The following is a 24,294-nucleotide window of genomic DNA, read 5'->3' as shown; positions in this document are numbered from 1 at the left end:
AGATCAATGGATCTACCAGTACCAAGAGAACTAGTTCTCATGGGCACTGGAGCAGCCTGATTACACCTATTCATCTGCTTCTCTCGAGCCCTGACGTTCTGGAACCAAAAGTAAATGTTCTTACCCTCAACATACCCATACTGGTTCAGCTGGAGACAGATCTCGTGAATCTGCTCTGTAGTTGGGCACTTAAATCCCTTGACGTAGTAAAGATCCTTGAGGATTCTTATTTGTTCTGGAGTAGGAATCCACCTGGTACGGCTTCGCCAGAAATCCATGTTGGCACTACTTCCAGCTGCTTGGGTGTTTCCTCCCTCCTCTGTTGGTTGCTGTTGTTGTGGTTCCATTTGTTGCGGGGTTTGGAGCTCCATTAGTTGCAGAGTTCGTGGCTCTTGGGTCATGGGGTGAGAGGATGTGGAAATCGAGGAATACATGGTTTAGTGTTTGAGGGAGATTTTGTTAGAAGGATTGGAGTTGTTGAACTGGTGATTGGAGATCTGAGATTCTCAGAGGAAAGATGAGATCGAATCTTCAAATGGAAGAAAAGATCTGAGAAAGAAGGATTGAAGATTTGGAGGAAAAGATTGAAGATCTGAAAGTTCAGAGGAAAGATGGGATTGAATCAACTAGATGGGAGAGAAGATCAGAAGAGAAGGATTGAAATTGATGAAGAAAGGATTTGAGTTTCGAGAGGAAGGCTGCAGAGTTTGAGAGAGAATGGCTGGGGAAAATTTCTTTTCTTTGGTGTGAACAGTTTTTCTCCAGGATGCACCTATTTATAGAACGAGGTGAGCAGATCTCCACCGTTGGATGGACGATCTCTGAGATTCAATCCACGCGTTGGATTAAAGTCGCCCCGAAACCCGGAAAAGCTGTTGGCGCGTGGAGAGCGTGTAAGGGGACCGAGGGAATCTCGAGGCGCTGTGGCAGACAGCTGTAGCCGAAAGCAGATTTGACTGCCGTAAATCACGGAAGGGATAAGCCGTGACACAAGTGGGCCGTACTTGGGCCTGTCTCGGATCAAGGCATCACTGTAGCTGTGGGTGGAGGCCTGATGGGCCGAGTTTCAGAAACAGTTTTGGACATGATGGGCCGAGTTTCTGAAACAGTTTTGGATGAGTTGGGCTGGATTTCTGTAACAGTTTTGGATACGTTGGGCTGGGTTTCTGCAACAGTTTTGGATGTTTTGGGCCGAATTGTTGAAACAGTTGAAACAGTTGGTTTAAATAAAAGGATTGGTATGGATAATAACGTGAGCAGCCGTGCTCGAGTGGTTGAGTGTACAGTTCGTGTACAAGAGGTCTGAGGTTCGAACCTCGCCTCTCGTTTATTTTTATTATGTTCGTTTATGACATAATAAGTATAAAATTTGTACACATTATATTAAGCACAGCTTGTGCTCCAGTGGTTGGGGGACAAAGGTTTCGTGCGGCAGGTTGAGGTTTCGAACCTTGCCTCTCCCGTTATTTTATTTATGTCACTGATGACATAATAAATATAACACGTGAGCATATATTAATGAAGGCAGCTCTTGCTTCAGTGGTTGGGAGCAAAACCTTCGTGTTCGAGGTCGGGAGTTCGAACCTTACCTCTTACAAATATTTTTGGATCTCGTATATGCTTGATATACGGACGTATATACGGTATGTACGGTATACATACGTATATACGGTCTGTACGGTATGCATACGTATATACAGTTGTACGGTATGCATACGTATATACGGTCTGTACGGTATGTATACGTATATACGGTATGTACAATTTCATACCGTAGCCGAGCTGGAAGTTGGTGGGCCGATTGGTAGGCCCAAATAGTAAGCCCAAATGGTAAGCCCAATTGTTCGGCCCGAATAGTAGGCCCAAATGTTAAACCCAAAGTGGTTTGGGCCGGTTCGAAATGTGGATGGTCCGATTTCTTCAGGCCCAATTGGCCAGCCCTAGTGCTTAGTCCAAGGATTGAGCAAGCCCAAGTCATCATCATTGGGTGACATAATTTATTGGCGTGCTTTTGGGGATGATTTGTTTTGAGTGATGCATCTCTATGGTTGTGAAGAGTGGTGCATGCTTAAGTTTTACTATGGAGATTTACCGTGATGCTAATTGAGTAGCGAAACACTTTGTGGGAGTGTTTACTGTGCTTGTATGCCAGTACAGAGTGATGATCTATGTGAAGATCTATGTGATGATCTATGTGAAGATCTATGTGAGGATCTATGAGATGATCCATGTGACGATTTTGTGTATGTGATGTGGAGTGTTGTTGAGCAGTTGTTGTGTGAGTTTACGTTTGTGATGAAAGGATTTAGTGGCCATAGGAATGTATTTTTATACAAGGGCTGTGGCTTTGTAGATTACTACAGATTTGGAAAAGATGGAGATTCTATAGTTAAGTCAACCTTAATCGAGAGGAATTGACTTACGCTTAAATTTCGGGACGAAATTTCTTTAAGGAGGGTAGATTGTAATACCCCGAAAAATCCAAATTAAATTCTGTGGATTTTTAGAAATGATTTCACGATAGTGGGAGCGAGTACGAGGCTCGGAGGAATTGTGGAATTAGTTCGAACGATTAATTTTCGAAAAACGAACGTTATTTAGGGGGTCTCAAAAAGTGACTTTTTATACATTGGGAATTTGGGAAAACTTCCTTCATGAAAGTTGTAGAGGACATTAAACCGAGTGCGTGCATATGTGGTACGTAAAAATCGGAGTTCGTATGCGAAAGTTATAAGCAAAATATGAAAGTTACTGTTTATGGTAGATTGGTATAAATTTGAAATGTTACTGTAGCCAGGTAACTTTTCTTTCTTTTCTCTCTCCTTCCCCCGTGCTCTCTCAGTCTCTCTCTTCTGCAACTCTCTCTTTCTCTCTTCTGCAACCTCCTCTTTCACCACCTCTAGACCACCAAATGGCGAGCTGCGAGCATCGATAGACTCGTCTCTTCCTCCTTATCACGCATGTGGGAGTTGTTTACGACGATTTGGCCGGAAATGTGGAGATCGAAGCCAACATTTTTACTGTAGCAAATTAGTCAACGCCGATTTCCGGCCACCTCCAGTCATAAACCCAGGTCCATTAGAAGCGCCTTAAGCCGCTCTTCATGCTCGCCAAGTCTCATAACCCAGATCGAAGCATGGAGGAAGAAAGCATAATTGGAAAATTTCACTGTACATCGGAGTGCTTAATTGTTCGGCTACTTCAAGGTATTTTCTGACTTTGTCACAGTTGAGAAAGTGATTGGAAATGTTGAGATGATGCTGTGGATGAAATTTGGTGGCCAGAGGAGGTGGTTGACCGCCGCGTTGACCGCCGTTGACCGCCCACTGACCGCCGCTTGTGGCGGCGTATTCGACCATATTTTGAGTTTTTATTATCTAGGTGATGATCTACGCATCCTTACGAGCGTTTTGATATATTACAAGGTCATTTTAGAAAACGTTGATAAATAGTGAATTTATGTTTTGACGTTACTATTTAACGTTTTTACGTTTTATCTTCGGTTTACGATCTGTGAGGATCTGACCATCGGTTTTACTTCAAATTTGGATATGATGATCTTATGACTGTCCCAGTGGCTTTGTGTGGTCATGGGCGAAGATCCGACCGTTGGATCTTCGTATAAATGTAAAACAATGATTCGGAAGGCGATTCGTGAGAATCCGACCGTCAGATTTTCGTATAATTTTATGGAGATGTTTGTTAGAGTGATTCAAGAAGATCTGACCATTGGATCTTTGTGATAATTTTGGAGGATGATCCTAAGGGCGATCCGTGAGGATCCGACCGTTGGATCATCGTATAATTAGGATCCGACCGTTGGATCATCGTATAAATTCGATCTGACCGTTGGATCATCATTAAATTAGAATCCGACCGTTGGATTTCCGTATATGTGTTGTTTATGAATGATTGCTAAGTTAAGATCGTATCTGACTAGGTGATTGACGGTTTGAGTTGGTGGACGATTGTGGATCGTATTTTGAGCTGAATTGAAGACGCAGCGGGATTATCGAGGTGAGTAAACCTCACGTGGTTCATATTACGAACCCAATACAATTAATTGCTTATTTTGTTGCAATCATATGAACTATTGTTGGTATTACTAGACATTCCTGTGTGAATGTCTGTATATATATTATTACGTGAAATAATATGTATTGTTGGAGTTGTGTTGAGTTTATTGTTGAGAAACAATATATTGTGAGAGGTATTGAGTTTATTGTTGAGAAACAATATATTGTGAGAGGTGTTGAGTTTTATTGTTGAGGAACAATAAATTGTTGTGATCTGTGGAGATCACTAGGTCACGAGGTGACCATGGCATCTATTAGTGAATCACGCTCTCGTACCGGGCTGGTGGTTATTAATAGTATTAAATCGTAATCACGTCTGTGGCCGGACGAGTGGTTACGTTCAGTTAGAGCTCTAGTCTGTCTGCCAAATGTGGAGTGACCTTATGAGTGAATTTGAGAGTAACTCATAAGTGTCAATATATATATGGTAACCTTATGAGGGAAATTGAGAGTAACTCATAAGGGTCTATATATATATATGAGTCTGTCTACCAAATGTTGGGAAATCTTATGAGCGAATTTGAGAGTAACTCATAAGTGTCTATATATATATATGAGAGTGAGTGATCTTATGAGCTAAATTGAGAGTAACTCATAAGTGTCTACATATATATATGAGAGTGAGTGATCTTATGAGCTAAATTGAGAGTAACTCATAAGTGTCTATATATATATATGAGAGTGAGAAAGTAACGTGGGTTTGTGGTAGTCTTGAAATCTAATAAATCAACAGTTCTTTCTTGTTTACTCATACTGGCTGTAAAAAGCTTACCGGGTTTTGTGTTGTTGCAACTCCCGGTACACTATTCAAATTGTGTAGCGGGTAATCCTACAGGACAGGAGAACCAGGACGGTGATCGCGCGGTTAGAGCAATTGTTAGAGTTTTACAACAATTGTAAGTTGTGAGGTGTGTTATGCTCATTTGAGCTTTATAATATATTGTGAGAGTGAATTGTAATAATGAACTCGAAGTTTCGAGATTTGGATTTTGTAATTGTAATTATTCAGGTTTCGGATTTGAATTTATCATTCAAAATCCGGGGCGTGACAACTGTGGCTAAGCCATAGCTAAACTAGTGGAGCAGGTCAGGTTCGAGACTCGATCATCTTGCTCATTTGTTTTTATTTATTTATTTATTTTATTTCTAGACTTTTTTTTTCCCTGATAAACTAAGTTTCTTCTTCTAAATAAATAAATAAATTGTTTCTTACTCAAGTACTCAAACTTTTTGTTTTTTTTTTTTCTAAAAGAACCACATCAGCCACCTAAAAAATTATTGATAAAAAATAATGCATATTTTCTAGTAGATGGACGCTGACTATTAACGTTAAACTTTTTTTCTGCTAAATTAATAGTTCTATGAGAAGAACAAAATCGCAATGATTTTCTCCCTAATTTTTGTGCATAGGTAGCTAAAAGTAATTTTGAAGGAAAAAATATTAAGTTGTGCCGGAAAAGAAATTTTGATCAAGGTTGTGGCTCAAACGATGTCATTATATGCAATGAATTGTTATTTTGTTCTGAAGACTTTCTGTGATGATGTGCACAAGCTATGTGCCTCGCTCTTCTGAGGTGACACAAATGACAAAAGGAAGATTCATCGGAGAAGTTGGGAGCGACTCTGTCTAACAAAGCATGAAGGAGGTATGGGTTTTAAGACTATGTATGCTTATAATCTTGCTATGTTGGCTAAGCAAGGTTGGAGGCTTGTTACCAATCCTAGTTCTCTTATTGCTATACTCTTTAAAGCTAGTTACTTTCCACATTATGAGTTCTGGCAGACTGAACTTGGGGAGGCACCCTCCTTTTCTTGGCATAGTATTCTAGCCGGCAGACCTGTTTTGAAGGCTGGAACCAAATGGAGAATTGGAGATGGTCTGCAAGTGAATGTTTGGAATGATAGTTGGATACCAAACTGCCCACAGTACCTTGTTCAAAGGTCGGCTGAGACCCCGATTGAAATTGTTGCAGATCTCATTGACTCACATATGAGACAATATATGGCTCCCGAACGTCCTTCATACATCCCAATGTGGCAGTCAAAGTGCTTTGTATCCCACTTAGTAGCCAACCTGCCTCGGATATGCAGTACTGGCACTTAGAAAGAAGGGGTGGTTTCACAGTCAAGAGTGCTTATTGAATTGCACACAGTCAAGTTCTAGAAAATGTTATGGTGTCCACTTCCAATGGTGATCCCTACAAGGAGCTTTTGGAAAGCTCAGGTCCCTGGAAAAAGTCCAACTTTGTGCTTAGAGAGTTTGCTGCAACTTATTACCTACAAGAGAGAGACTTTCAACTAAAGGGTATGAAGGGGAGCTTCGGTACCGTTTGTGCAACTACTTGATTGAAGATACAACTCATCTATTTTGTAAGTGTCCTCTTGCGCAATCTCTACTATCCCAACCTCCTTTGCAACTCCAAAACTCTTTCCTCCCTCAACTTCACTTTAAAGAGTGGATGTTGGAACAATCATTGCACCTTAAAATGGAGAATTTTGAGATGTTACTTATGTTGATCTGGGGGCCTGTGGACTAACCGGAACACAAAGTTGTGGGAAGACACTTCTAGCAGTACTATAGAAATAATGTTCAAGTGTTTCTCTTGGCTTGATGAATTCCAAAAGTCTAGAGCCACTACATCTGCACTGAGATTGTCTACTCTACAGACTTGGAAGCCTACCAGTTCTACAGATTTTAAACTAAACATTGATGGGGCTTTTGTGCCACAAATGACTAAAGGGGGTGTTGGGGGGCCTCTCCGGACATTAAGTGGACAGGTTGCTGCTGCTTTTTAATTTGTCTCTATGTTTGTTAGTTCTGCGTATCATGTTGAACTACTGGCAATAAAAGCAGGGCTGGAGCTTATTAAACAGCATCACTTTCGATCTGTTGTCACTGAAACTGACTGTCAGGTTGCTGTTAATGATATCTACAGCTGCTCTTCAATGCGTACAATGTACGGTTCCCTCATTGATGACATTCAGATGACCTTGATAAGTCTGCAGCAAGTGCAAATTTGCTATGCTCCCCGTATATGTAACAGGACAACTCATAGATTAGCTAGCTTAGCTTTTGAGATTGAACAATGTCGGTTTTGGTACAACTCAACTCCAGATTGTATTCGGGATTTAATTCAAAAGGAGACTCCCTCCCCTACTTAATTTAATAAAGCTTAGTTCCTTTGCCTTCAAAAAAAGGTAGCTAAAAGTAATTTAATTCTCACATCAAAACCAAAAGTCGGTGTCTCAAGCCTTGTATTTGTTGACGTATTGCCCTTTGAAGGGTAGAGTTGAAAAATAACCAAGTTAGACTTTAGCAGACATGTAAGGATTTTGTGCAATCCATATAATCAAAATTGAAAATCGATAAATGTGAGACTATCTATGTACTTATGAGCATATTAGTTTTATGTGGTATTAAGAGTCTATGCATGGTTGACCTAGTAGATCAAGAATCAAACAACAACAAAAGTAGTTGAAATTTTGACCATAATGATTTTCTCTTATCATAATAACAACCAACGGTCGCTTTTGATAAAGTCTATTTCCTCCACATTATTTCCTCATGGAATGTATACTATTTGATATAGCTAATAAACTAGTTAGACCACATTAGTAGACATATAAAGATTTTGTGCGATCCAAATAATCAAAATTAGAAATCGATAAAATTGACATTACTCATCTATTTAGTAGGTATTGTGTAAAAAAATTAATCCAATTTGTCGTCACTTCGAGATTAAATAAAGCGGTCAACTCTTTATACTCTTCTACTTCCCTAAGGAGAGCTAAACCGTGAGGAGATGAACTTCCCGAAATTTTTATATTAATTGATATAGCTCATAGCCAAGAGAGTGCGAGAGCTTACATATCGGAATTCTAAAAATTAGTAAATGGAAAAGGATTTCGAAATGGTGGGATTTGGGTGGTACATCTTAATATGTTTTAGTGTATGTGATTCGATTATAAAACACAATGCGACGAGTTCATGGAAATTTTTAGAGAATTTTTCAAATACCCAAGCTAATTGTTATGATTTTCCAAAGTTTGGGAATTATAGAAATTAATATTAAACTAAAAAGAAAATCTACGGTGCAATCTCAGCTGTCGAAAACACCCACCGCTTCACGTAGCCGTCTAAAATCATTTATGGGAGACTCCAGATTGGACGCTCCAGATCGCCCAAGAAGCTTCTCATCTCGCGACCCGTTTCTCCGGCTCGACGACCCGAAAGCTAAATCCGAATGGAACTTATTCTTTCGGCAACGACATGGCGGAAGATTGATCGTGTTCGATGCGTCTCTTCATTTCTGACACGCTTCTGGTCGCGGATAATCCTTACGTCGAGCGAGGGGAGAGAACCGGAGCTCAAAAGATTCGAGTTTTCCGGCGGTTCTTCGGCTTTTTCCGGCGACTACGGCTACCGTATGAGGTGCATGAGCTATGAATCGCGATCCTTTCTTCCCGCTCTACACGTTTGAGTTTTTATCGAATTGATGTTTTGGGTGCATCGGGCTTCGTCGGAGTTTACTGTTCCGGCGGCCATTAGGGAGATTCTGGGTTCACTCTGAACATTATTCCTTATTCTAGAATGATGTTGATGAGTGATCACGCCGAATTTCACCCCTTCAGAATCGAAGAGTAGCAGCTAGAGCTCCGTCGCCCAAGCACAACAGTTCGATTACCTTGAACTGAGAATCCAGGCCTCGAAATGGTTTTTCTTGTGAAGAAACAGAAGCTGCATGGTAGAGAATTGGCTACGAACAATTCTCGGGTAAGGGACTATGTGGTAACTGATAGGAACCAATTGCACTTGGTCCTTGGGCTTTCGGACCTCCAGGTTATTACTGTTAGGAGTTTGAGTTGCATGTTGAGGGGAGTAGGAATGTCGGATATGTATGTGAAGCAGCAGATTGCTAAGAAAGGTAATGGGTCTGTTGATGTCAAAGATCGGGAATCATCAGATGGTGAAGAGCTTGAAGATCAAATCCTGATATCAAAGGTAATGATGCTGTTATTCATTTGTTGGTCCCGAAATCTGCTAAGGTTGGAGCTGAACATAAAATTGTACCGAAGGCTTAAAATTTGAACGAGTAGAAGAAGCAGCTTTAGAGAAGATGGCCCTCAAAATTTTACCGTTGCGGAGACATTTGTTACTGTTAACGGTAGTTAACTGTCAATTTTCTTTCGTGCCCTTCTCATCCAAATTTTGTGGACAGGAAGATGCCAGCATTGCTGGAATGTTCGGGAGGAAGTTGAGTATCCTTTTAGCTGGAGAGTGGAATCAAGTCCGGGCATTGACTAGGAAGAGACTATTTCCGTGAACAACAGGCGACTCTGATTCAATTCCGATTAGGAGATCGATGGCGTCAACCTCTTCTCGTCGTCGTCAATGGAAATACGATGTCTTTCTAAGTTTCAGGGGGTTAGATACGCGCAGGGGTTTTACCCGTCATCTGTATTCTGCACCAACTCAGAAAGGAATTCTCACCTTTATGGATGACGCAGAGCTTAAGAAAGGAAAATCCATTAGGCCTGAACTTTTAGCTGCAATTGAGGACTCTAGATCTGCGATTGTCGTTCTCTCATTCAGATATGCTTGTTCGCCATGGTGCTTGGATGAACTCGTCAAGATTATTCAATGCATGAAAGACATGGGCCAACAAGTCCTCCCCGTCTTCTACAAGGTGGCTCCTTCTGATGTGCGGCACCAAACGGGAAGTTTTGAGCTAAAAAATTTACATGAAGTAGAAGTAAGGGAACATGAAGAAGTTTATGGGAAGAATGATGAGGACAGAACAAATGCGTGGAGAGCTGCTTTGACAGAGGTGGCCAATCTTTCTGGCTGGCATTTTACGGGTGGGTAAGTCCCCTTCCTCCATATGACTCATACCTTAATATCTTTCCTTGCTAAAGTAGATATAGATTTCAATCCCATCCTTTTGAGAGCAGGATAATCTCTTTTCTTTAAAATTAACTATTCTTTATTTATGATTTAAATGGGGATTTTTCTGATGTGAGGGATGGATACGAATGGAGAGTGATGAACATCCAGTAAATTTGAGAGACTCACTAGATTAGCATTTTGCATTTACTTAATCTTGCCAAATGCTAATATTGTTTTTGCCGCTTATGTTACATTACTAAGTTTCTAACTCACAATTTTATCTAAATTTTCTCAGATATCCAACAAACCTAATTGACGAAATTGTTAATCACATACTAAAGAAGTCCGTGTATACATCTTCAAGTGTTGACAAGGGTTTCATAGGAACGAATTCCCGCGTTAATGATTTGTTAAGCAATTACATATATCCACAGCTTGGTGGGGTGCGTTTTATAGGTATCCATGGCATGCGGGGCATAGGTAAGACAACACTTGCTCGAGCTATCCATGATGAAATTTGTCAGGATTTTGACCGAATCTGCTTTCTTTCCAATGTCAGAGAAAAGTCTAAAAACAATGGCCTAGTTTCTCTACAAGAAAAACTTCTTTCCAAAATCCTGATGGCAAAAGTTGAAAATATAGAAGATGAATACACAGGAGCTGCTATGATAGAAAAACGGTTGCGTGGAATAAAGGTGCTTGTTGTTATTGATGATGTGGATCAGTTGACACAATTGGAGAAATTGGCTGGAAGTCGCAACTGGTTTGGTCCTGGCAGTAGAATTATCATAACCACCACAGATGTTCAGTTGTTAAAGGCACATGAAGTTGATGCTACATACAAGGCTAATGAGTTAAACAGGGATGAAGCACTTCAACTTTTGAGTTTGAAGGCTTTTAAGAAATTTCCCCCACCAGGGGATTATTTGCATCTGTGCTACCATATTTTAGGGTATGCACAGGGGCTTCCGTTGGCTCTCGTGGTTTTAGGTTCTTTTCTATTTGGTAGAAGCACTGATGAATGGGCAAGTGCAATAGATAGGCTAAAGAACACACCACATAAACGAATTATTGAGGTGCTTCGGATTAGTTTTGATGGACTGGATAAAAAAGACCAAGAAATATTCTTACATATCACTTGCTTTTACAAGGGGAAGGATAAGGATCGTGTGACACAAATACTAGACTATTGCCAGCTAAACCCTGTCATTGGTTTAAGTGTTCTTGCTGATAGATCTCTCATAACTATCTCCAACAACGAACTGTCGATGCATGATTTGCTACAAGAAATGGGCTGGGAAATTGTTCGTGAACAGTCTCCTAAAGAGCCAGGCAAACGTAGTAGATTATGGTCTCATGAAGACATCAACAATGTGCTGGAGAGAAATACGGTAAGAGTTTGATAATGAAAAAAAAGATGAGCATATTATTATTTTTGTGTTCTGCACTTCAATTATTTTGTAGAAAAAAAAAACAAGGCAGATATACTTGTAATCTGCTTAGGTCTTGGTATTCTTTGTGTTCTGCATTTAAGTTATTATTCTTGTTTTTCATTATCAGGGAACAGATTCAATCCAAGGCATGGTAATGGAGTTGACTAAATTACAAGTGGCTCATTGGAAGCCAGAAGGCTTTTCAAAGTTGTCTCAACTTAGTCTTCTCCATATTCGTAATGTGGACCTTCCCAAAGGCCTCACTTGTCTTTCGAATTCCTTGAGACTCCTCGAATGGACTGGGTATCCCTTAAGATCTCTCCCAAAAAAATTTAAAGCAGATGAACTTATTGAACTTAACTTGTGCTACAGCAACATTAAACAGCTTTGGAAGGGAACAAAGGTATGGCTATTAGTTGTCGTCTACTTGTTTATCTCTATGAAGAAAATTGTCTGTTCTGTGTGGTGGCTCACTGTTTCGTTTTTATGAGCAGAATTTTGACAAGTTGAAGTTCTTCAAACTCTGCCATTCTCAAAACATTGTGGAGACCCCAGACTTCGCAGGTGTTCAGAATCTTGAGACTTTAGATCTTGAAGGATGTATGAATTTGGTAAGAATCCATGAATCCCTTGGATTTCTCAAAAAGCTTATTTTCCTGAATCTTAAAGACTGCAAAAGTCTCAAGAGTCTGCCAAGTAGAATCGAAATGGAATCTCTTGAAACATTAATTCTTTCTAACTGCTCAAAACTTAAGAAGATTCCCAAGTTTGTTGGAAATATGGAACGTTTGTCGGTGCTTTATCTTGATGGGACTGCCATTAAGGAACTGCCTATTTCAATTGAACGGCTGAGTGGCCTTGTGTCATTGAATCTAAGAAACTGCAGAAATCTTGTTTGTCTCCCAAGCACCATCAATAAATTGAAGTCTGTTGAAAATATTAATCTTTCTGGATGCTTGAAACTCGGCAAACATCAGGTAAATGTGGGGGAGATGGACTTTTTTGAGGAAACTGATGTGGATAGTGGGTCTGCAATAGAAACGTCAGCTATGCATGATCTCATAAGATATGTGAGAGGTTCAATCTTTCATGGAGGCGAAGTAGTTTGGGGATCTTTAAGTAAGTTCCTGCATTCTGGATTGGTGCAAAAAGTGAATAAAGAGCCATTGAGTTTCCGCTTGCCTATATCTGGTCTGTGTAATTTAACATATCTAAACCTGAGTAATTGCAATCTTGGTGAAGAAGCATTTGCCAATGAATTTGGTCACTTTCCCTCTTTGGTGACCTTGAATCTAAGTGGAAACAATTTTGTTCGTCTTCCTTCCGGCATTGGATTGCTTTCCAAGCTTGAGAACTTTAACTTGGAGAATTGCAAGAGACTTCAAGACTTGTCAGACCTTCCATCAAATAGTATACTAGATTTAAGGGCAGATGGTTGTACTTCACTGAAATACTTGTTTGATGCATCAAATTTGAACAGATTAAACAAATCATATTTCAATTTCATCAATTGCTTCAATCTAAATGGCAATCAAGGATGCAGTAACATAGCATTTGAAATGCTGAAGACATTCATGTATCAGGTACTCCCTCTCTAAGTGTGTGCGCGCGCGCTTGTGTGTGTGTTTCTGCTCATATACTTATAGACATTAATCAGCTAACAACCTGTCTCTTCTTGCACAGGGAATCTGTAATGAGAGGGAAACTTTCCAAATTGTAATTCCTGGATGTAATATTCATGAGTGGTTCAGCCATCAGAGTGTTGGGTGTTCATTAAGTGTAGCTCTACCTGCACATTGGAATAAGAGTCGGTTTTTGGGATTTGCTTTGTGTGTTGTTTTTGTACTCCATGAGCACCAGCCGGTGGATGAGCTTTATATAGATGAATTCAAGACTTTTAATGCAACGCATCATCTTGTATGTTGCCTGAAGCTCGATGGAAGAGAATTGGAAGTATATGGCAGAGACAGCCTGCATTTCGCTTTAGTGAAGAATTTTGCCAGGTTGAATCAGATCACCTGTGGCTATTCTATGTGTCTTGTGATAAATACTTTGGTACAGAGTGGTGGCATGATAGTTGCAGTCAGCTTGAGTTCTTATTTGAAACCAGAGGGCCGGGTCTGAAGGTGAAGGAGTGTGGAGTTCGTCTGATATATGAGCAAGATGTGCAAGAATTGAACCAAACCACCACTCAATCAAGCAGTAGGATGTCTCCATATGAGGTTATATTGATTGGTTTTGACATTCCAGTTGTGGGGGAAACCAGCGGCACTAGTAGCAGAACTTGCATGCTTGAAGAATTGTAGGACTGGCCGAAGTATAGGGGATCCACCACTGGCCACTCTGAAAGACCACAATCAAGGACTTTCTGATCCCATGGTTGGAAATGAGTTGCAGATCATGAATGGCCAATGCCTCCTCTTCTCTCATTTGAATTTCTGCATTAGTTACTTTCTGGAGATCTCTTGCCTTCATCTTTTACAGTTAGGTGAGTTTTGATCACTCTAGTTTTCATATTTTGCTTAGTTATTAGTGGACTCGCTAAGTTATTTCCAAATGACACCATAATCTTACTTGCATAACCGATATTATTGAAGTAGTTTTACAATAAACTGAATTGCCTCTCGGTAGTTAGTTTGATAGGAAAAGCATATAAAGCTTCTCATATTGATTATAGTCTATAAGCTATCAATACACTTGTAGGCTTGCACCATTGGTATTATACTTCTATACCGTGTACTTATGTAGAATGGTGTGCTGTTACAGAGAATTTTAAGTAACCTTCCATTGCATTCTTAGCAATTTGTATGAAATTATGTGGCTCTCCTTGAAAATGATGACCATGGCTTTTTATTACAGTAAACCAACAAAATGTCCGGATACTAAATTTTCTTTGGAAGTCCATCCTTATACAATTGGACACATTTTTTGCAATTCGCTGGTACAGAGTTGTGCAATCTTATGTTGCCATTAGCCATCGATTCTAGAGTCCATAAGAATGCATTGATTGCACCAACTGCCTGGTGTGTGGATCTAAATAACCAATGGCATTGGATTTTCTGAATAAAATGTCTATCTCTGGTCCATGTAAAATAGCAGGTTCAAGGAAAATAGAAAGAATTGTTACTCTCGTGCATTGTTGCTCTAAGTACAAAATTAATGTTCAGTGATCTTTCTGGAAATAATGACTTTCACATGCCAGGTTGATTGTATAAGACTTTTCTTCATGCTCTCTGCAGGTTCAAGGTATTCCATGTGATATAGATAGCGAGGGAGGCAGTACATAAGTATAAAGGTTACTTGAACTTTCCTTGAGTTGTGCAAATTCATGATTCTTTCTGTACCAGAAAACTGTTTACGGCGGTGAACAACTACACTGCCGCCGATATTCATGATTCTCTGCAGTTCCAGCTTCAGTAGGTAAATTTTCTTTCAATCGCTTCTCCATTATATATAACTTGTATGTAATTGCTCTCTCTGTTCGTGTTTGTTGTTTTTGATTGGGCATGCACCTTAGGGTTTAGTTTGGTACCGAATACGAGTTTCTGTAATGTAATACACTCTGTCTTGTAAAAAGGTGAGACCAGTGATTTTTTTTACTCTGAAATTGGAGACAATGAGGCTAAAGGGGGAATTGAAATTCAAAAAGTTTTATAATTTATGGTTAAACAATATGAATTAGTTTCCCATGGATTTGTATGCAACACAAATGTCCACTTTTTCAATATGGATGTTACGGTATTGGAAATATATGCCTTGTCCTGTTCCGGATTCGGGCTCCCCTTCATAATAGGGTGGCTATTTGCTCATTTCAGGCTGCTTTTGTGTCATTTCATCATCGAGTCAAGTAGACGAGTACTATTGAACCCTAACTCATACAATAACTCTATAATACTATTTGGATTTCATACATTATCATATCATAGTCACTTTATTCGTATCATTCTGTGTGTAAGTTATACATTATCATGTTTCACAATTGGGTTATTTGTGATGTAATCAACTTTTTTACTATTGGGGGTAGAAGTTGAAGTCATTTATGGGTTCATTTCAAGTAGCGAGGAATCCAACTGCACTAACCTCACATATGCAAAAATATGAAGGAAATCTGGCAATCTTCCAGAGCTTGTCTGCTGGAATTAATTTGGCATATTACTGTTTCCCTTTACCTTACACAGTATTTGGACATAGTTGATAAACTTCATGGATTATTCATGCATATAGTTTTTTACTGTTTGTAAAAGTAAACTCCCTTAACCATTGTAGCTTCCAGATCATTTCAGCGTTTATACTCTTGCAAGATACAATGGTCATGGTGATAGAGAATTCAGGTACTCACAATTTCAGTTCTAAATTTTCTAAACAAAATGTTGCACGTATTTTAGAGTGATTCAAAATACAATAAGAATAGAAATTTATGTTTAAATAATCTTACTGGTTTGCCGTGAACCATAGACACCAAGTATGTTTTCCTATGACGGTATCTCTGCAACCGATGAACAGACTCATTATGAATTTTATTCGACTTTGTCTCTAGTGCAGTTTTCTAATTAAGGAATTGTTTATGTTATATGTACTCGTACGTGTAATGTAATGCATTTACAATTATTTATCGTTCCTTTATTAACACTATGATAATTATTGAAAAATCTCTGCAGCGACACTGCTTGCTAGGGATAGATCTGTAGGTGGGTTGATATTCATTCTGGCATCAGATTAATCTTGCACCCATGTAAGTTTGTATCATCAATCTCTATATGATAAAATCTGTATGCCACAGCCAAAATAGCACAGTTTAGTCATTTTTTCACGGCTCAACAACTTTTACTACACCTTTTTTTTTTTTTTTTGAAGAAAGAAGAAATTTTATTATTAAGTACGATTAAGGTTGTACATGAGGGCATCCAGTATAAGGTCTGGAGCGAATTCAAATTGTATCTCAGACTCGAAACTAAGAGCAGCCAATCTGTGAGCTACAATATTAGCCTGTCTAGGAGCAAAAGTAAGATATAACTCACCACTCTAATTGAGGAGATTTCGGACATCAGCGACTAAGGCTCTGACTGGTGACAGATCACAATCCAAAGCGTTGATGGCTTGTACAGCCAGTAGACAATCACTTTCTATTACTGCGTTCGTGATCTGCATGGCTTGCAGCAACTCCAGACCCTTCTTCATAGCCAAGAGCTCAACATGTAACGGAGAACTAACAAAATTCATACGACTAGAGAAAGCAGCAAGGAAGTTACCATAAGCATCACGAAGTACAGCTCCTGTACCCCAAAATTGCACATTAGGTAGAAAAGCATCATCCCCATTCAGTTTCAATGTGTCACCCGAGGGAGCTATCCAGTGTTTGCTAGCCTTCTGTCGAACTGGTGTGGCAGTGATACGAGATTTATTAGCCTGTAAATACTCCTCATACCATGCCATAGCTGAAGCCAAGCCACCAACCCCGAGCTAGTTTGAGATCGGTTTTTCCAAAGCTTCTCATTACGATTGTTCCAAAAACTCCATAGCATAACCAGTAACTTATCAAACAAGTTAGTAGCTAGATTGGTTACTCGGTCCAGCAACCACTCTCTCCAAGACAGTGAAGAAGAAGAAAAGGAAAATGGAGGGGCACCCAAAATATCCTTAGCAATATGACAATCTCGAAATAAATGCTCAAGGGTTTCCACAGATTCCGAGCAAACACAACAATTAAGGTCACCAAAATAACCTTTGGAGGTGAGTGCAGTTCTAGTAGGAAGAAGATTATGAGCAGCTCTCCATCCAAAAATAGCCACTTTATTAGGAACATTTGCTTTCCACAAGGCTTTCCAAAGTGGTGCATAAGGATCACCGGTGGAAGCTGAGGCAAAGACATTGCCAATTGAGAAATCACGGGTAATGGTATAAGCTGATTTGACTGAAAAGAATCCACGTCTATCAACTTTCCAAGCAACTTTATCAACCCCCACACTTCTACTTAAAGGGATGGACATAACCTGAGAAGCAATGTCAGGAGGAAAACAAGCATGTACTGCAGGGATATTCCAAGAGCAATCCTGCACATTAATCAAATCAGAAACCAATTCAAAAACAGTATCAGGCGGTTTCTCAAGAGACTGAACCGGTACATTGGGTATCCAATCATTCTCCCAAATCTTCACAGAGGTACCATCCCCAATTCTCCAGAATAACCCTGCTTGTAAGCACTGGCGGACCCAGCTTGGGACAAGTGGGGGCTGATGCGCCCATTCACTTTTTCTTCTAGTATTAGTTAATTGATTCAGTTGATAAACGTTTAGTCTATAATTAATATATAAGCCCCCACTAAGTCTAATATGTCGGTCAAAAGGCACGCAAATCATACAAAGTGTAAAACTCTATTGTTTTGGACCAAGTGTTTTTATTAATAATAGAAGACGATGATCGATCTCCATGTAACTAATAATAGAAGATAGTCACCACTGATCTCCATGTTTAATCACTGTTTGATTAAAAATTTAAACAAGGGTAAGCAACAGTACGAGAGGGTGCCCAAAATTGGTTTAAAGAAATAGAAGAAAATCAAATAGAAGAAAAAGTTTAACAAAATTGGTTTGGTTGAGGGTTGAGAGTTGAGAGGAAGCACTAGAAGATAAAAAACTTGTGAAAGCAAAAAACTCTTCTACGAATTAGCTTTGTTTATACTTGGCTTACTTCTGTTGGCATGTTGCTGCACAATGAGTCACCGACACAGGTTAGATAATCAAGTAAAAACACGTAGAAAAGAACGCGCTGTACGCGCTTGAGCGAAAGAAACGAGGTCTTCCCCCCTGTCCGGGGGCGTGCCTCTACGCCGTCGTCGGACGGGCCAATACCGACTCCGCGCGAGTTGGGTGTGAGGCCGGGTCTATCGATCAGCATTCTCGGTCCGATCGGTGAGATCACGGTGGATGTCAGTGAGGGAGGGGAAAAGTGCAGCTGCTGGCTTCTGGTTCTCTTCTGGATGGTCAACTCGACGGATTCGATCTCAGCTTTGGAGGCGTTCAGGCGGTGGGACGTTCGGCGCGGCGTGGCCGGGGGCTACTCGGAGTGGCCCGATCTGGTCAGGATCCTCTGGTCCCGATCTGGGTCTTCTCCATGTTGCGACGAAGCTTGGTTCTCTGCAGGTTCTGGTTTCGATCTGGGATGACAGATCGCTGATGGCGGTTTGGCGAAGGCGGAGGGGCGGCCCTCTGCAAGGTCCGGCGGCGGTGGCTATAGGGGATTTGGGCCTGGCCCAGCCGGCAGATTGTGGGGTTCTCCTTTCTTGGATTGTTGCTAGGGCTTGGGCCCTCTTTTTGGGCCTGGGCTTAGCTAGTTATTTTATTTCTGTTTTATTTTATTGCTGTTATGTTTCTAGGTCGCGTCTTTGGCGTGAAATAAGAGTCTACACTTGTTGTGTAGAACTAGTAGGGCCTTGTGCCAGTGTATGCACTCAATGTGCCTTATCTGCTCTAGGTTGGCAGCGAGTTTTTGGCCTCGTCAAATGGTCGTTACCGCCTAGTGGCAGAATGAAGTTAAGTGTCGTCGGATTTATCATCTGGCGGCAACATAGTAGGGAAGCTGTGCTAAAGCAGGTATTTATGCTAGGTTGTACGCGGGGTACATATAGTGTTCTCTTTCCGCTATGTCACTGTTATGTTAAAGCAAATGGAGTAGCTATTGCACTCTTTGCTAGTTGGTGCTTGTTAGAATACAAGTCTCCTGTAGAGATTTCTGATATTATTTCGGAAAATTTTCTAGATACTTATGGTAATCAGGGGTTTAGGCTCCATGTCCCCCCTTGTATTCGACAGTTTCATTAATCAAGGCTTGAGGGCAGCTCCACCAGCCCTTCATTCAAAAAAAAAAAAACCTCCTAACTTGTAAAATGGCAATAGATTTTTTTTTTTTCTTTTTTTTTTTTTTTTTTTTTTGCATACGCAATTTTCATTTGAATGATTAACCACAATAAAATTATACAACAATTCAAACTCATAAAATACACTCGTCTGATGAACAATGGAAGACCAAAATCACTAAATACCCTTCCAAAACTACAATACAAAGAAGATAGACGTCCAACTCTTCATAATTTGAAACATTACATCAGCATCTGTCAACTACAGATGCCCTTCCCATCTTCTGACTTGCGTAGATAGCCTGCTTTTATTTACTCTATATTGATTCTAACAACCTTTTTGTTTCTCCCATCGGAGGTAGTCCCAGTTACATTCCCTGGTCTAATCCCTCTGGAGCTTTGTGGTTGCTCTGAAGATGGAAGGAGCCCAGCACTCCAAGGTGCATTACCCTTCCATTCACCAAGGTTGTCAAATTCTTTCCAGCCAGGTAAGTCCACCTTAACATTACCATTCCATGCTTCTTCAAAACCAGCAAGCTCATCTTCATTCAGATTGTGTAAAGTTTGCAACATATATATCCACCTTTCCATCTGGGTTAAGCTTCCTTGTAACAGAATGACCCTTATCATGAATTCCTCTAGATATCTTATGTGTTGCTCGACCAGTTGTCCTATCTGCTTCTTTGGTCTCCTCAATCTTCACGCCATCATTGCCTGCCCTTCTGGTTCTTGTAGAAGTGTAATATGCTCCATCTACACCACCATATGTGACTCTGCAACTCTGAACAGAGGCACTACGACTTTGGGGCTGTGTGCCTTGAACCTTGTTGAAATCACCTCTTTTACTCGTGTTCTTGCCCGTCTCTTCTGCATCCATATCATCATCATCCGGATGCTCAACAGACGGCTCTTTGCTTGACACAACTCGTTGCTTCCTCTTATCTCTCCCATCTCCAGTAACCTCATCTTCCTCTCCATCATCATCAGAGTCTAGTTCTTCTACTATGATTCCCCCATCTCTACCACTCTTTGGTGTATCACTAGAAGCAGCACTTGGACGGAACATGCTAGACTCAAACATGTCTCCAAGCGGCCGACTGAAGAAGGGATCATCAAATGGATCCCTTCCACTAAAGAGGCTAGGCAACATGCTTCTACGAGATCCAAATCCCGGGAAACTATTTAACAGCTCATCTGAGGGAGAGAAACCGCGTCTGCCTTTTTTTTTTTTTTTTTTTTTTTTTAAGGAGAAATGGATTAGGCGATATTAGTTCCTCGGAGACAGACAATGCAGGGCACTTGTCCCACCCTCAAACCCGAAGGTGAAGGGTCTGCCCCACTCTGGGAACCCACCGCCCGTCCCCCAACTCAATTTATTAATAATAAAGAAGAAAAATACATCGTCCAAGAGAGAAAACAAAATTAACAGCGAAAGAGAAGAGAGGGAAACTTCCCCCTCATGAACAAATCTAAAAGAAGAAAAAATCGGCCACATAAGTGAAAACTGGACACACAAAATATGCCAGAAATTCGCATGCGCCTGCATGTAGATGCTTATGAAGCTAACTTTGCGCACGACCTCCTGGGAATAAAAGCCTCTGAGAAGGTGCGGGCAAGAAAGACAGACGAACCTAATCATCTCAGCAACCTGTGAAGCGATAATTTGGGAGTCCCAAAAAATCCGCCTGCAAGTACCTGTGAAGCTCTGCAGGAGGGCTAGGATACCAGGTAAATGAGTGTTTTGAAACACCTAAGTTTGCCATCTTATCTGCAGCTGCATTCCCTTCCCTAAAAATATGAGTTCTACGAAATTGCATTTGCTGAATGTTCTTCAAGCAGTTTTGCCATCTAACTTTTTTCTCAATTTTTAGTTTGATTTTTATTGTATGACATTCAATGTTTACAAGTTGTGGTAAACAACGAATTGTCTCTAATTTTATTGTTTAAACTTTTTGATCTATTTTTCATTACGCCCCCATATAAATAAAATTCTGGGTCCGCCACTGCTTGTAAGACCGGTCTAGCATCCATAATACTTCTCCACCCATGTTAGCTGTAAGAAAAGAACCCCATGGGTGGTAAATAGCTTTGAAAACCCGAGCAACTCCCGTCTGGATTTGAGAGAAGTCTCCAGCCTTTTCGCTAACATGGCTAGATTATGAGCATGAAGATGCTTAAAACCTAAGCCACCAGCCTCCTTAGGAAACTTTTACTACACCTTGAATCTTCAAGAATATTTTTTGAACGAAGATAGGTCAGCCCTTTCATTAAATTCAGCAAGCAGTACAAGAACGAAACACCCCAATGGGGTCGACAGAAAGCAATCGTTCCTTAGAACCTCAAAAAACCCTATTCTAATAGGAGAGGATCCGGACCCTATAGAGAGAAATGGTAGATATTTTTTGTTTACAAGCGTATTCATTCATTTCTTTTAGTCCCTGGTTAATATTTAGGTGCTCACTCTTCAATTTGAAATTTACTATATTGTTGTGATTGAAGGATATTCTAATAGTAATAAGAAAGTAAAATCAATGACTAGTTTGTGGAGTTGCGGCAATCACATGCTTAGTGACAATGTTTTGTGAAATCGTAGTGTGTTGGCAATTTTTGAGGTTGATTGAATGTAATGAAAACCGGGAGTTTTAGGGTGTAGGTGGGTAGGCAGTGCTTGCAGGGAGATTTCATAATAGGCAATTAGGCATTGTTGTGGCCCTTGTTGGCTTTGGTATCTTTTAAATTTAGTTTGCCTTTTCTTCTGAATGTGGACTGGAGGTACCATTTCTTTGGCTTTTTGGTATAAGGTCTGCCTAGCTATATTTGTTAATTGTATTGCTTGTTCACTCTGTTTATAATGCTTGAGTGAACCCTCATTGGCTTCAGCTTTGTGTATGTAAAAATTATAGTATTTGCAAGTTCATGTACTTCTTTATTTCTCATTTATGTTTATATATCCTGCTAAGGATGGAAATACATCTCGGGTATGGTGATGATGTTGACTGGGATACTGATGATGAGCTTGAGACTGAAAACTACTTCACTTTATCTTCTTCAGCTAATCCAGGCTCTGGGGAGGTATATAAACATTATATCTGACTTACAGATCTGTATTTCTCTGGAGGTTGATGATATGAATCTATTATGTGATGAGTTCATTGCGGCGGATGAAATACTTGCTTGCTTTGTACGTTATCAACTGTGGAAAGTAGTTCTTCACTGTATATTCTTGAAAACTCTGCATCTAATTAACTAGTAAAAATGCATATGGATGATATTCAAGTTTCTTCCGTTTTTATAAAGGCTTGAGCATTCCAAGGTACGAATAACAGAATTGGATGTGACTATGGCTCATTAGGTGTCCTAACGAAGTTTCTTATTGGCTTTTTTCTTTTAATTCTTTTTCCCCGAAAAGCCGTGATTAAATATCTCATATATCAAAGATGTATCTATGGTTTTGGTGCTTTTGCTTCCAGAAAATTTAGTTATCCACTTTTCCGGTTTAGATGAAAGATTTCAAAATTCACGCTGCCATCCTATAATCTCATCCCATTATGATTAATTTCTTTTTCCCATCATTACTTGTACAGTGCCTTGGTGCTGTTCAGCTAATTGTGTTTGACTCATTTGGTTTCCCTGAGCACGCTATCTTCCTCTTTTTTCTAGTTACCTTTCATGACTTCAATGAACTTGTAAACATACATAATTAATGTGTATGCACAAGTATACATGTATAAGCAAGTATGACACTCTGATGGTTATATAATCATATAGATAGTATTCTCAACATGCAATTTCTTTTTATCTTCCTACAGGCTAGCTCATCATCAGGCCCTTCCCAAACCAAGGTTTCTGATCATTTTGTCCGCATGGGATTTTCTCATAATATGGTTGCCAAATCCATCCAAGAACATGGTATGAGCACTGAACGGTTTCATTCCAGTGCAAGTTTTTACTTGGAATATGCTTCAGTTTAACCCTGTCCCTATTTAACACACTGGTTTGATGGAATATCCAGGACTTGAAGATGCAGAGTCAATTCTTGAAACCCTCCTCTTGTATAACATGAGTATTAACTGGACTTGAGTGGAATTTTTTTTATAAGGCTTCCTGCAACCATTAGATCACTTGTGAAGCTTGAAAATATTAAGTTGGAGAGTTGCAGGACACTTGAAAAGTTATCCGTGTAAGGGTGGATGGTTGTTCTTCACTGGAAACTTGATGAATGTAATTTCAGCAGTTTGGAGAAATCATATTTCAATTTCATCAATTGATTTAAATTAAAAGATGATCAAGGCAGCTATAACATATCATTTGCAATGCTGTAGACATACCTTCATCAGCTAGGTTTCATATTTATCGCAATGAAAGATGTTAGTTCTGCTGCAACAATGCTCAATTCAATTTGGTTGGACCCCTTGATGCGGCCGTTCTGTAGCATCGTATTACTCCTGTTTCTGAAGCTATACTGAATCAATGGATGGATGGTCCAGTTCGGGAAGCATGCCTAACAGTTGCTTCACTAGACATCATGCAGGGTTGTCATAGCTACCTGTTTTGTAGACCGTTCTGCTCTTGAAGGCGCAAATAAATGCATCAACTGGTGGAGTCGATCTGCCTGAACTTTTACATATCATGCAAGTCCTGAAAACTTGCTCATGCATGCATCTTATGGATGTGTTCTCTGAGGGTTACTGAATACAAAGGTGCTACTCCAACACAAATATGAAATAAGGTTGCCCTAGTACTTGGTTGAATTCCAAGTGAATAGATGTATGATTTTACTCATTTCTATTCTTATTTTACAAATGAATTGATTTTTGATCGGCCGGAAGAGGAAATTAATTTTAAATAGATTCAAAAGTCGAGGGCCCAAAAATAGAGAGAGACAGCATCACTTGGAAGACTTTCCTTGGTTGTTTAGTAACTCTTGATGCTTATGAGTTCCATGAAACATGGTCTGTCACAAGTGCTGGTAGAAAATCTTTTGATTAGAGCATATGCGTGTAATACCTGAATATTGCTTAGTTGATTTATTTTTTTAATTATTAT

At 39.9% G+C, this 24,294-nt stretch overlaps 2 protein-coding genes and 1 pseudogene across 7 annotated transcripts; 2 read left to right on the top strand and 1 right to left on the bottom strand.

The window, feature by feature from the left end:
• Positions 1-8,787: 8,787 nt before the first annotated feature.
• Positions 8,788-9,442, top strand: LOC133718206 (phosphatidylinositol 4-kinase gamma 3-like). 2 transcript variants are annotated; one of them, XM_062145026.1, is made up of 2 exons: positions 8,788-9,078; positions 9,300-9,442. In XM_062145026.1, exons 1-2 carry the CDS (start codon positions 8,788-8,790, stop codon positions 9,333-9,335), a joined length of 327 nt encoding a protein of 108 aa, XP_062001010.1. In that variant the 3' UTR covers positions 9,336-9,442. The 2 variants fall into 2 exon arrangements, with proteins under 2 accessions (XP_062001010.1, XP_062001009.1); XM_062145025.1 differs by having other exon boundaries at positions 9,296-9,442.
• Positions 9,302-24,066, top strand: LOC133718201 (disease resistance protein RPV1-like). 5 transcript variants are annotated; one of them, XM_062145013.1, is made up of 10 exons: positions 9,302-9,939; positions 10,259-11,354; positions 11,524-11,799; positions 11,891-12,979; positions 13,080-13,884; positions 14,636-14,816; positions 15,670-15,727; positions 22,209-22,320; positions 23,058-23,157; positions 23,261-24,066. In XM_062145013.1, exons 1-5 carry the CDS (start codon positions 9,440-9,442, stop codon positions 13,518-13,520), a joined length of 3,402 nt encoding a protein of 1,133 aa, XP_062000997.1. In that variant the 5' UTR covers positions 9,302-9,439; the 3' UTR covers positions 13,521-13,884; positions 14,636-14,816; positions 15,670-15,727; positions 22,209-22,320; positions 23,058-23,157; positions 23,261-24,066. The 5 variants fall into 5 exon arrangements, with proteins under 5 accessions (XP_062000997.1, XP_062000996.1, XP_062000995.1 ...); XM_062145012.1 differs by having other exon boundaries at positions 15,663-15,727; XM_062145011.1 differs by having other exon boundaries at positions 14,636-15,727.
• On the bottom strand, positions 19,404-21,011 carry LOC133716136 (uncharacterized; annotated as a pseudogene).
• Positions 24,067-24,294: the final 228 nt, after the last annotated feature.

The sequence above is a fragment of the Rosa rugosa genome, chromosome 6 (genome assembly GCF_958449725.1).
Source record: "Rosa rugosa chromosome 6, drRosRugo1.1, whole genome shotgun sequence".
Taxonomy (NCBI): domain Eukaryota; kingdom Viridiplantae; phylum Streptophyta; class Magnoliopsida; order Rosales; family Rosaceae; genus Rosa; species Rosa rugosa.
Note: the sequence above shows the minus strand (reverse complement) of the source record. Positions and strands in the feature narration are given on the sequence as shown.